Genomic DNA, 14,443 nt, shown 5'->3' on the forward strand with positions numbered 1-14,443 from the left:
TTAAGGACAATCTAAGTCTGTCTCATTCATGGACAGGATAATATGAAAACAATGTTGTGGGAGCCCAGCAGGGGAAAAATGTGCTATCAGGGCAAGTTTGTGCTGTGACTGGATCCAAGTCAGTTGTACAGTATCTCATTCTGCTCTTTTCCTCATTCAGGCCTTGTTATTAAGCCTGTAGGGATTCAAATTTTAATGGCCTTTTCAAAAGTTACAAGGCCGTAGATAAATCAAAGAAGTCATAGAGTAGGATTTTATTCTGGGTCATTCATAAAATCTTTTTGAATTTTCACATGAAATGTGTTCTGCTTTTAGTCACATCTATCAGCCTCCAAGACACTCTGGCAGAAATCAATCTAGAAAATAAAAATATAGATTTAAAAAGCTAGGTGGTTTCTCATTTCAAAATACAATTTCTTCCCCTTTGTCTTAGCTGCTAGTCGTGCATATTTTATATAGTCATTAGAGCCAAGCTTTTATGCTGTGGCCATACTGTAGGGTCAGTCAGAGCTTCACAAGACTTGTCAGGATTTCACAATGGTGAATGAGATCTAATGAGCAAAGATCCCTCCTGTTGGCTTCTTGTTGCACAGACATTGCACTGCCTTGGAGTTATGACGTTGCTGATCCAAATGAATGAATAAAATCTTCCTTGCACTCCTGGAAAGGTGGTATCAACAAAGGAAGCCCTGACCACCCATATTCTTTGGACAGATTATTAACAACTCTCATATTGATCTTGACACATCTAGAAAAAGTATGTGATCTAATATACATCATGTATCTCCATGAGCATATTTTGTTGTATATTCCTTCACAAGGGTAGAAGGTGAAAGGATGTGTTCAGAATCCATAATATTGGCCAGTTATGCAGTCTTTTGGAATTCAGTTTAGCCCAAATATGAAAGCTTGGGATGCAAACGAGAAATCAGGGAAACACTCAGTGAACAAAATTGCAAAGAAAGGAAGACAAATCTCAGAAGGTCTCAATTGTTTTTATTTTTATTTCTAAAAATAGACATGCCTATTACAATTCAAGTATAACACTTTTTCTCCAAAGGCATTTGTCACTAATGTTCTTCCAAAAAGTCAAGGTGCTTCTGTTCAGTAGAATGGGCTTTTACTGTGATACGGATATTTCTAAAGCATATGATATATCAGCCATAAACTGAGGGGCTTTCTTGATTTAAAAATGATTTTTCATAAGGACATGTCCATGTTTACCAAACTACTTTGATTTGGTAATCTAAAGCAATCTTTTCCAACCTCCAAACACTTTGGGCTACAATTAATAGAATTCTGGATCAGAAAAGAGATGCTTACTGAAGATAGTGGGTGCTTTTAATGGTAGTATGGCTTGGAATAATGGAGAGACTGGATCATAAATTAGATGGTAAGGAGATTCTCAATAACACCAGGATATTTTTAATGAATCACCTTCTTCAGCAGAGTATCACTTGGTAGCAGTCTTGGCCCTAGCTCTTTTCTCATGATCCCTGTCATAGTTATTGCGTTAAAAAAAGTTTCTTTATGTCTGGTTGTGGGGGTTTATGTTCCTTCTGTTTAAGAGCATAAAATTGAAATCCAGACATCTGTATTTTCATGGCTGTTTGCCTTGACTTTTTTTTCTATTTATGTGGGTTTTACCCAAGTAGATTTTTCATTCCAATAATTCTTTGTGAGCATAAAACGCAGTGGTTCATGATTTGTAAGGAACAATGTGTTTTGCTGGGAGGATCCCAAAGAGGTGATTTGGGGGCTTGTGGGGTGGGGGGGAATAATTGAAATATCTACATTGCTTGCTTTGCTCATGTTTATTGTATTTTTAGGCCACAGACAATGATGTGGGCTCTTATGGAAAAGTGAGCTATTACTTCAGTGATGATCCTGACAGGTAGGTGTTTTATTACAGGTATTCCTTGCCTTGTTCTACTGTGGCCTTAATAAAATGCTTCCTTTGTTTCAGTTAAATCCAGATAAAATCCTCACTTTGTTGTGATAGTTGTTTTGTTGAGCCAGGTTTTTGGTTTCAGTGTCCTGAAAATCATATCAGTGCAGGAGGTACTAATTAGAATTGACAATGAAGATATCAAAATGGTGGATAGCTTCTGCCATTTAGGATCATCCATCAACAGTAAAGGAACAAGCAGTCATGAAATATGCTTCAGACTAGCACTTGGCAGAGCGGCCATGAAGGCCTTGGAAAAGATACTCAAATGGAGTGATGTGTCCATACCTACAAAGATCAGAACTGTGCAAGCCATGGTATTCCCAGTGACACTCTATGGAAGCAAAAGCTGGACTATAAAGAAGGAGGGTAGGAAGAGTATTGACACCTTTGAACTCTGAAGAAGACTCCTGAGAATACTGTGGACAGCCAAGAAAACAAATCTATGGATCATCAAACAAATCAACCCAGATTTCTCACTCAAGGCACAAACGACCAGGCTCAAATTATCCTGCTTCAGAAACATTATGCAAAGACCCAGCTCTCTGGAAAAGGCTCTAATGCTGGAAAAGGTGGAAGGAAAGAGAAGAAGAGGACAACTATCAGCAAGGTGGATGGACTCAGTTATGGTGGCTATGAGTGCACCATTGGGAGACTTGAAGGAACAGGTTAGGGATAGATCGTCATGGAGAAAATCTATCTATGTGGTCTCTAGGAGTCACAAACGACTTGATGGCCCATAATCAATCAATTTTAGATTGATGGTGTTCCTTGTTTTCTGTTTTTCTATCAGGGAAGGAAAAGTTTAATAATGTAGGATGGAATTCTACACCCAAACAAGAAATTAGCAAACAGCAAAGACAAAGCTAAAAGGGTAAGTGGTGAAAGGGTAGATAAGAGAAGCCATGCTAAGGAATAGGACTGGCTAGTACTACAGGACACTAGAATTGTCTTCGATGGAGACCAATTCAGTATGAAATCCAGAACTTCTTGAACTTCTTGAAATCTGAAAAGACTATGCAGGGGTTTATTAGGTTACCTTAGAATGCAGAAATGTCTGCATGCACCTACAGTGGGGATACATCTGTCTCATGCACCTCCTATGTGCTCCAAGTTTTCTCTGGCCTGCCTGCTAACCTGCATTATTTCCATCACTACTCACAGTTGATCAAAGGGAGTTGCTGGTGGTAAATTAAATGGGGGTAGGGAAGACACAAGCTCTACATATAGGCTGTAGCATGAACTGATGTCAGTTTGCAGGACTTATTTATAATTCATTCATTCTTCAACTTGTAGTATAAATTAATCATGGAGCAGCATTTTTAATTCAGAAAATCAACTATGAATTACATTGCCAACTCTGGTTGGTCCGTCTTGCATCCTAACTGGCCTTGGATCAAAAAATGCAAGACTGAGATTTGTCTGATCTAAAGATTTAGTATAGAAATCCAGTTGATCAGAAAGCCTAGTTAGTTGCTAATTGGAGTCTTAGAATTCCTAAAAGTGGGACAGAAAGTCCTGTTGTCCTCAGATCCTTTAAAATTAAACTACAAGATTAATATCTGTACCTGTGTATCAAAACAATTTGGATATTTATCTTGAGAGGAGAAGGTAGGACAGAGCATCCAATAATGTGCTGAGAGTTTTCTTCAGAGAGGTTCAGTTTGAAGTGAACTGCACTAGAGCAAACTCCTCTATTCATTCTGTGAATACCTTTGCAAACTTCCTGTGCATCCTCGTGAAGGCAAGATGAGGATTGATTTTCTCATCTGCTAAAGAGCAAACTATGTATTACATTCAAGCGTGTATAATAAATTTCCAAAATAGTGTGTACGGATTTTTTGTACTGGAAGCAGGCTCAGGAGACATCCATTGTAAATGAAGGAGAGAAATGTGTAGACGTGTGGGACTGTGGTATTTAACCCTTTCTTTACTGGATTTTTTTCCACTCAAAATTCACTTCTCCCATCCATTGCTTCCCCACAACATTTCTACATTAACCATTTACCGTTGTACATTGTCCTCAGTATACTGTTTACTGTTTTGGCCTCCAGATTCTCCTTAGACAAGGATTCAGGCGTCATCACATTGGTTGCCCGGCTGGACTTTGAGACAACCCAGCGTTATACACTCACTGTCATAGCCAGAGATGGGGGTGGAGAAGAGACAACTGGGAGGGTCCGGATTAACGTCCTGGATGTCAATGACAACATACCCACCTTCCAGAAAGATTCCTATTTAGGGGCTCTGCGGGAAAATGAGCCGTCAGTCACTCAACTGGTCCGCGTGAGGGTAAGAAAATCCGGATATGTGTATTTTGTATGCTGAGATGATGAGGAAGAAATGAGCTTCAGTGTAACTTAAAAGCCACTTGTGACACAATCAGTTTGTATTTGCCCTACAGGGACCTGCATTGAAAAAAGGGCACAGTGTGCGGAAAGCATTGTTAAAAAACCTTTAGAGTGTTGGCATTCCACTAGAACTGAGATTCCCAGTGTGATGCCTGTGTCCTTGTGTGTGCCTGTGGAAACATCCCTTGGTGCCCACCAAGTTCATTCCCCAGCAGAATTTTCCATTTTAAAGAGTATTAAATGAGGTGTTGGCATGCCTCAAAGCAAAAGGATAACCTCCAGAAACACTATTTTCAAGAAAGTGTCTGTCCCCATCTTAAAAAAAAAAGAACTGAGAGTGAAATGGGATTAAGCATGTTGTTGTTACAATTATTTATTAAATGTAAGGCAGCCTCACTTCAGAATGACTGGGAGGCTTACATTACAAAGAATAAAAACCCATAATAAACAAAGAGACTATATATGTCCGGACATAAATTCCAAGCACCACACAGGAGCTCACCCTACTCCAGAGCCTGGGTGAAGAGCCAAGTTTTCAGTGCTTTTTGTGCTTCCTGATTCTTGATATTTGCAAGACTCTTTCTACATTTTTACATGTTCCAGCAACAAAATTTAAAAATGGATGGGGCTTTGAACATGCAGTCATGGTCACCATCTTGGTTTTTTTTTTACCCCTCTGAGGAGATGGCTTGGGAACATGGGTCTTAGTTTTTCAGAGCTACAATAACATCTGCAGATGTGCTGTTTACACTATTCAAAAGGGAAATGAGCATCACCCTGCTCTCGGTGTTAGGGGTATGCATTGCTTTGGACCCCCACCAAAAAAAAGTGTTTTAAAGGGTACAATCCCAAGAAAGCAAGTGGCTACATTAAGGTGTCATCTCCCTTTTTGGGGGAGATGGGCAGTGATAGAAATTTGCATAATAAAATAAATAAATAAATAAATAAAGGTGTTGAAGACAGGCACTACCTTTACATTCCCAGGTGCTCCAAAGCACTTTTGGGTGATCAAATTATCCTACTTGCTATGTCTCATTTGAATTCTTCACTTTTTTAAAAAAGATTTATTTAATTTTTATCCTGCTTTTAATCTGTGGTCAACTCAAGGTGGCATATATACCTAATGTTCCTAATTTTTCCCCTTAATAGGTGGACTGTGCTGAGAGAGTGTCACTGGCCCAAAGTCACACAGATGCCTTTCATGCCTAGAACTCATGGTCTTCTAGGTTCTAGCCCAGCAGTTTAACCACTACACTAAATTGATTCTTGGCAAACAGTCTCACACTTGTCATGGCAATTATTTTCCTTCCCAACTAGCACACCTGTTTGGATGAAGTAGGCAATCTCCTTTCTCCTTTTTTCATATACTTTGTTTTCCATTGAAAGGATACAGTAATTTGCCCTTCAAACTAGTGCAGAAGTAGAATGTTGAAATCACCCACAATACAGTATGAGGATACTTGCACTAATTTTTTATGGGAAAGAACCAAACTTAGAAGTTGATCAATACTTCCTTCTTCTTTAAGCAGCAAGAAGATCCAAGAACAACACTATTCACAACCCACCCCTTTTTCCATTTTCTATGTGTCCTTTCCCATCTCTTCAAAACTGATTCTGTTGTTACCTACATGCATTTTGAAAGACCTTAGATCAGTCAATCCTCAACTTTAAGAGAGGGAAGTTGGGAGGCTGAATCAATTTCACCAAATGGGAAAATCTGTCCACTTCAAACATTTAGCTCATGTGGAGGATCTGTCCATCACCCATTTCCTAAGAAAGGATATGTCTTGCCTTGACCAACATTCATAAAAATGCTTTGTGTTCCTATTGTGTTACAAGAATCTGCCATCAAAATGTTTCAATATAAATATTTCTTTTGATTTAATCTAGGCTTCAGATGAAGACTCCTCTCCAAACAACCAGATCACTTATAGCATTGTATATGCATCTGCATTCAAAAGTTACTTTGACATTACCTTGTCTGAAGGATATGGAGGTGAGTACAGCATTGTGTTCAGATTCCTTCCTCATCCCATGCCTAATATCAATAATTGCCAACCCAGGCTTTTTGCTGTTTCAGTGATAAGTGTCATCCACCCTCTGGATTATGAGCAAGTTGCCAATGGTGTCATTTACTTGATTGTAATGGCTAAGGATGCAGGCATCCCAGCACTCAACAGCTCCGTCCCCATCACCATTGAGGTGTTCGTAAGTACTACTACTGCCTTCCATTATACCTGCTCAGAAGATAAAACTGAACAGAAGAAGTGAGTCCCTGGTCTTTCCTTTCCTGTTCTTTTTAATTAGAACAATGTGTCTATTCTAGTAAGAACACTTCAGTAAGAAGGACTGATTGATTGATTGATTGATTGATAAAAGAACAATGTAATAGCTATGTTGGGGTGAACTAATTTTTGGCAGCAGGAGCAAACAGTTGAGTGGGTCATTGTCATAATGGCCTCACTTGCTGGATTTACTGCTTCTGCTTTTGTCTTCTTTTTTAATCGGTGTGTATGTGTGTGTGTGTGTGTGTGAAGTGTATTGAAGGCTTAAAATATCTACAGTCTTTAGTTTCCTGCCAAAAAACCCTGTCTTTTGGCAATATAATTTTAAGAATTGCTTGGGAGATGAAAGAAAAAGGAATGGGGTACCACACATAGTCTCTAGTCTGCTTTGATACAACTTGTATATACTATTGATATAACTATGATATAGCACAGATACCATTTTGTCTTCTGAAGGCTTTTTGGAGGAACAAAGCAATGATCCTTCATTTGTTCTAAACTGAATAACCCTGTATCTTAGTTTTATGTTTATTTTTCACCAGAATCAGTAATAACAGACTGCTTACCTGTAATTGTGTTCTCAGTGGTCTTTTGTGCATACAACACATAAGGTGGTATCCCTGCCTACAGCCCATGATGGAATGTTCTACAGCTACAGAGGACTTGGGTGAAGGGAACATGCCACCAGCACATATGCTTCTAGGTGGGGTTCCCCTCCCTCCTCTCAGCAAGCAAGAGCTGCCAGTAATTTCTCCCATAACTTCTGTCAGTTTTGATTGCCTTTTTTCTCTGTGTTCTTCAAGATAGAAGAGAAATTCTATATATGTTCCTATGTGGAGCTTATGCACTTTCAAGTGGCATCTGATAAAACATTAATGAATTGTATTCTCAGTTACAGTGACAATGGATGCACTGTTAGAAAACCTGAAGAGCCAGATCATCCTGGAGAATGTCTATCTGTGTGCTCAGAGTCTCTAAGAGTCAACACTGACTTGATGGCACATAATCAATTATTCTGTGCCTTATGGCTAGATCCATTGCACTACACAGGCATGCTTGGCTGTGATCCTCCAGGTTATTGCAAGAGATCTGAGGGCATATAGAGGACTAGCTTTGAAAAAGTTTTCGAGCTTGCAGATGGTATCTTGGATAAGGCAAACGAGCAACACTGTAGTGAAAAACACATGGGCTTACTACCATTTCCTCATACAAATGCAAATGATCCTAGTCATACAACTCATCTGAAAGTGGTACCTGTTATTCCTCTTCACCTGAGTTCAGAAAGCATCTGCCAGCTCAGTTTTCCTGGTGGTGCTTCAATCATTACAATAGAGAACAGAGCACAGAACTCCAGGTTAATAAGTTTTTTGAGAGATATTCTTCAACCCATTGATGAAAAGTATCATCTTGCAGCTTGAGAGACAAAGCCTCAGATTCCTGGATTCTTACCTTCATCCACCTCTGATGTGTCACTTAATTTCAGGCTTTTTATCCCCATTGGGATTCCTCCATCATTCCCCTTCTTTGCCAGTTCTCTTCCAAGCTTGTGTAGAGTACAGTTTATTGAAAAGGACCAGAGTGGCATTCCATGAAGCAACTACCCATTTTACAAGGTCCATAGATCTGATAATACTTTAAAGAAACATTTTGTACACAGAAGAATGGACAGTGTAACGATCAGCTAGATTTTAGGACAGCGAAACAGTAGTCAAATGCACTCATACAGAAGCCGACATCTATTCAAACACATGTGGAGAGGATGAGTGAAAGGATCCATATTCAGAGCCAAAAGAAATACAGAGTATTAGCTCTGCTTGGCTGTTTAAGAACAGCAAGTATCTAATTTATTCATATGGACTATTGTGCATTATATAAACACCCTTAGTTCATCAGACAAATATTTATCAAAATTAATGATGTATTTTTAAGATATGCTTATTCATTTATCTCATATGTTCTGCTAAAGTTTTTACACACACAAACACAATACTGAATACTATTTTTAACTATAGTTTCTAAGATTGCAAGCAAAGTCCTCAAAATATGGGGCTGAGACTGGGATTGGGGTAATATAGGTTCAAAAACAATAACAAGATGTGCTCCTATATCTGGAAAGGAAAGTTACTTTTTTGCTCTGCTCCTCCTTGTCCAAAATCCTTACCTCTACGATTTCCACAGAAATGTTAGTTATTGTGATATATTTTAAACAGTGCTTAGTATCTTACTCTTGTTCATTATGGGAGTGAACATTTTGCTTCTTTGTAGATGCAGGTGGAAGGACCATGACATCTTCTATGAAATGGATTAAATTTTATGGTATTAAGTTACAGCTAGTGCTGCCAAATCTGTGGCTGATGGGAACACTTCCATTGATTTCTGCTACATCTTTCATTGATAGACAACCAGCTTGAGAAGAGGCTACTCATGAGTCCTTCCTCACCTGAGACTATGTGCAAATAAGGGTGGCAAAAGCCTGCAGGGGTTTGATAGGAGAATTTGCTTCATTTTCTTCAGTTCAGAAAGATTGCATAGAGAAGGTTCCATTGTTTTCTTCTTCTTTTGCTCTCTGCTGAAAACCTGAAGTTATCTGGAACCAAACAACTTTGATTGGGACATGGAGGCCAAAGGCCCATTAGCCCTTGAAGTGACTGAAATTATCCATCCCTGAAGCAGTCCGAATAGCGGTCACTTTTCAAATTGTGGTTATCCCAACCTGGAATGACTTGCTCTTGTTGTCCTGAACTGTGATGCAAACATTTTTATCCAGAAAGAGAGCCTGCACATATATGGCAACAGTAGAGTTAGCATTACTGTTACTTTTTAGGATTAAATCACATTGTCAGAGTATAAGCACCGTGGGCTGAGAAAGCTCAGAGAAAGGATGAGCAGTAGTCTCTTGGTAACCTTTCAATCTTAGATCTTTCCTAATCAGATCTGACTTAAAGTGGCAGCAATTCACTGACCAAATAGTTGGGCCTCTTTGATGATGCTGCTATAAAAAAAAATCCCTGATTTTCACCCTCTCCCCTTCATACAATTGTGAGGAGAAATAAGAAGCAGCAAAGGGGCTTAATTGAGGATAAATATCTTCTTTCCATAGCTGCTCTTTGGACAGTGTAATCCCATCTGTCTAAAGACCACATTTGAAAAGGTCATTTCCTTCTAGTTGATTTTGTACATGGGTGATTTCTAAGTAGCTGTCACATTCTGCACTTTTGACCAAAAGGGATTTTCTCTTTCAAGTGGAAGGGGGAAAATATGATGATGATGATGATGAATTAGCTCGGTTAAGGAGCTGAAATGAAAGAGCAAGTGTGGCTATGTGTGTGCTTCTGTGTGCGTGGTAAAGAAAAGAAAGCAGTTGAAACTTTTTCATCCTATGCTTATTGATTTTTAATAAAGAACTGAAATTCACTTTGTATCTTTCCCATTAGGGGACAATAAGCTTCTGAAGAGGGAACTACTGGATCAGAACTAATATTGAGCTTGAAACTAGCATCTTAGGAAATATTACCATTAATGTTTCTCCCTACCTCTCATTCACTGACATGCTAGATGCTATTCTGTGCACTGAGCCACCAATTTTATGCTTAAGTGTATCATAAGGAAAATATATTCATTTGCTTCAGGTGCTGTTAATTTACAAATGTCATGATGATGATGATGATGATGATGATGATGATGATGATGATGATGATGATGATGATGATTTCAGTTGAAAAAGTTCAGTGAAATGTTAAAGGCTCAATCCTACCAATTTAAAAGCCATTTTTGTTAAGTACAGAGGCTTATAAACTAACATCATATTACTGTTCACGAATCTTAGTTCAGTGTTATAGCTAAGGACATTTCGATTGTTTAGAGAAAAGTGTTCTAATTTCCAGTATTGAAAAGCAACCATGTGCACATGTTTGCTATGAAAAGGGACCTTCATTAGAGATGTTTCTGCTAGCTAGATAACTACTGCTGTAGGCTTTTGTGGCAATTCATAGTGTCAATCAGAAAAGCACAAACTAGTTCCAATAAACATAATATGGTCAGGATTGTTGAACACGAAATAGGCTGATGAAAATTGTGTGACTATTAAAGCCCCTGTCCTCCTTCCCTGTGATGAGAGACTGAGAAAAAGACCACCACTTGGACCAGGGAGATGGTGTGAGAGAAGGAAAGTGCACTTTACCACCTGGCTACCTGCCTGCTCATGGTGTGTGTGTGCATGCGTGTGCACGCCCATGCAAGCTTTCAAGTCGATCATGAGTCCTGAACTTCATAGACGTGTCCATCCAGATGTATATATTTACTTGTTTGTTTGTTTATGGAATTTGTAGGCCATCCAGTCTGTTATGGCTCTAGGTTGCTTCCAGAATACAACAGTAAAAAACAACAAAAAGCAAAAAGATTAAAAACAAAAAATTACATAATCACAATAGAAAGTCCAGAAAAAAGACGAATAACCATTCAAAGACCAAAAAAAAAAAACCACACACACATGCGCAAGGGGTCCATCACCCAATCTGGTCCTGGGCCTGGAGATAGTGATTGATGATTATTGATTATGTGCCTTAACTGCTCCTAAAGGTTCAGTGAACTGTCAGGCCATCCCCAACACCCAGGATCTATTGACTGATTTGAATACTGTACGTATGGAAGACGTTCACCCTACTCCAAAGTTCACTCTATATCACGTTGTATATTAGATGGTTCTTCCAATTTCCGGGACCAGATAACTGAGTTGGACTGACTAGCATCTCCTACCCTCTCTAGATCTTTTCATTTGGTTTCTTGGAATATAGCGGGGTGGAGAAACAAAAAGTATGATCTGGATTTTATTAATTTTTTTAACCTCTTTTGTCTGTATTTTATTGCAGGAAACATGGTCAGCGGACTTCTTAACTTTAAATGGTTTTAGAAATTTCTTCCTTCCAGCCTATAAGTTTCACAGTAAGGGCTGATTTATGGCTGGTCTGGCAATCTTAGTCAAAGCTAATCTTGGTTTACAGATTTTGTCCTTAGACCCATGTCCCCCAATAGCCCAAGCACTTAGGCTGGTACTACCTTCTATAAATCTACTTCTTGTCAATGTTTACTTACCCCATTTTGCGGAAGGTGGTGATTATTCTGCTAATTGGGATAAGCTTTCTAATTACATACTGTTTTTAACTAAAAAGTTTCTTGCTGATCAGCTTTTTATGGCTGGTGATTTTAATGCCAGAACTGGAGATAATATTCACAATTGGCTTAAAAAGTTTGGCTTTGATGATGAAGAGTTTTTACCGCCAATTCTCTGCTTACCCCATTCATCTAGTGAGGCAGTTTTTAATATCGCTGGGAGTAAGATGTTAGAATTTTGTATTATGTTTAATCTTATAATTCTAAATGGTTTAAGTTCTTTCCCAGACTCAAAGGGGTGCACTTTTAGATCTACTTGGGGTCAAAGCATTATTGATTATATTATTTGTTTGTTTAGTTTATTGTTAGATATTACTTCCTCTGATATTGGAAAGTGACCGTCTACCTTTGGTCATAGTCCTGAATTGTAACCTGTCGAATCCTGATCAAGTATCACTTTTTGACAGTCGTGATTTAGAGAATATCCTCAAAAGAATTAGATGGTCCATATCTCTAGAAAGGGAATTTCATACCCTATTTGGATTGGAACCCATGATTAGTGCCCTGAAGTGCCCCTCCTATGCAATGACTGAATGAGACCACAGCCAGCTGGATTTTATTAATATTTAGTAGCTTTGTGAAATTATTTTATAGTGCATTTTATATTGGAATTTTATTATATATTTATTTTTTTATTATTATTTTGTGGTAAACCGCCCTGAATCCCTTCGGTGGGAGGAGATGGATGGTGACAAATTGGATAAATAAATAAATAAATAAGTCTGGGATTGGATCTAATCAATTCAACCTCAGTTGAAGAAGCTCTCTCTATTTATTCCCGCTTAATTAGTAAATGCAGCTTAAAGCTAAACCTATGGAGGCAGCCATTTTAAATCCTACTAGTTGGTTTGATCAGGAGTGCTACAGTGGAAAAAGGAGACTGAGATACAAGTTTAAAGAATTATGTCAATCCAGGGATTCTATAGTAAATATAATGAATTTTTAAAACATAAGAAATTTTTTCAATATCTTATAGCTAAGAAAAAGAAATTGTCCTTTCAGAACAGATGGGACCAGTGGTATAGGGCTATAAAAACTAATGACAGCAAATCCTTTTGGAGATTAACTTCTAAAATCCTATTGGTAATTTTTCTTTTGATGACCTTGTTATTTCACCCCAACAATGGGTGGCACAATTTTCTGCATTGTATGATGCCCCAGTAGTCTTACATATTGAGGATAATGACCCTATTTTTTTCAGATCTTCCATTGTGGCCTCCAGTGAGTGCAGACGAAATCACTGAGTTAATCATTGATTTAAAAATGGGTAAATCACCCGGTCTGGACAGGCTTCCTGCCGAGCTATTTAAAAAACATATTAATTGGTGGGCCCAGCTGTTGGCTACTCTGTTTACACTTATTGACCTCCATGTTATAGTTCTGAATGCTTGGCTTAATTCGATAATAATTCCAATTTATAAGAAAGGAGAGCTCGATCAGCCTAGTAACTTCCATCCTATCAGTCTTTTATCAATTTTGGGTAAGCTTTATGCTAAACATCTTGAACGCCATCGATTAGATAGGATACACTGAAATGATATAATTGGACCTGAACAGATAGGTTTCTGTAAAGGTAATTCTGCCATTGACCATTGTCTTACACTGAACTTCCTTATAAAAATATATATATATTTATATTTATATAAAATATAAATATATTTATATATTTATATAAAATGAATTTATATTATGAATTTAGGAAGGAAGAAGCTCTTTGTAGCACTTATTGACCTTAAAAGTGCATTTGACTTGATTCTGAGGGATCTATTGTGGGCCAAACTGATGAATCAAGGAATTGACCCAAGGCTGTTGTTTCTACTAAAGAAACTCCACATGGCTACCTCCTGCCAAGTAAAATATTTGTCTAAGGGTCATTTAACAGGGAGAATATTCACTCAGAAGGGGGTTAAGCAGGACTGTATCCTTGCCCCTCATCTTTTTAACCTCTTTTTGAGTGGTTTAGCAGACTCCCTTAGCTCCATCAATGGTCACCCTCCTAACCTTGGAGGTCTTCCCACTCCACTATTACTTTATGCTGATGATACTACAATTCCTTCTTATTCAGGAGTGGGTGTGCAAAGATATTTGGATGCATTGACTATTGTCAACGCAATTCACTCATCAATTTTTCTAAATCAAAGGTAATAATTTTTGCTAAAAGATGGCGCTCGCAGAGATAGTTTATGGGGAATGCAGAAATTGAACAAGGAATGCAGAAATTGAACAATGCAGAAATTGAACAAGTTAAAAGCTTTAAATATCTTGGCATTACCTTTAGTTATAATCTCTCTTGGGTTACTCATCACAATAAGAATCCATTTGGCCAATTGTTCAGCTGCTCAGATTAAACAATTTTACTTTACAAGAGGAAATCAATTCGTACCTGCTGCGGTTAGAATATTTAAAGCCAAACCTCTTTCTCAGATATTATATGGTTTCCCCATTTGGTTGGGAGCTTTTAATCACAAAGTAGAGGGTATTCAGACATCCTTTTTGCAGCAGCTTTTCCCAACTGTGTCTCCTATTTTATAATTTGCTTAGAAACTGGTCAAGGCCTGATAGAAACTAAAGCCTGGTTAATAACAGTTAAATATTGGCTTAGAATCTTATTCAGAGTGGCTCCTAGAAGTTTGTTAACATATCTTAAAAAAGATAAATATTTTTCGCTCTGGTCTCGACATATTATGTCC

The 14,443-nt window shown here is 38.1% G+C and overlaps 1 protein-coding gene across 1 annotated transcript in view; it reads left to right on the forward strand.

The window, feature by feature from the left end:
- Positions 1–14,443, forward strand: part of CDH23 (cadherin related 23) — a 537,138-nt gene that overhangs the window by 347,029 nt on the left and 175,666 nt on the right. The window contains exons 13-16 of the mRNA XM_063307837.1: positions 1,830–1,894; positions 4,003–4,240; positions 6,190–6,295; positions 6,380–6,507. Of these exons, the coding sequence (XP_063163907.1) occupies positions 1,830–1,894; positions 4,003–4,240; positions 6,190–6,295; positions 6,380–6,507 (537 nt within the window). The remainder of the gene's footprint in view (positions 1–1,829; positions 1,895–4,002; positions 4,241–6,189; positions 6,296–6,379; positions 6,508–14,443) is intronic.

The sequence above is a fragment of the Candoia aspera genome, chromosome 6, assembly GCF_035149785.1.
Source record: "Candoia aspera isolate rCanAsp1 chromosome 6, rCanAsp1.hap2, whole genome shotgun sequence".
Lineage (NCBI taxonomy): Eukaryota > Metazoa > Chordata > Lepidosauria > Squamata > Boidae > Candoia > Candoia aspera.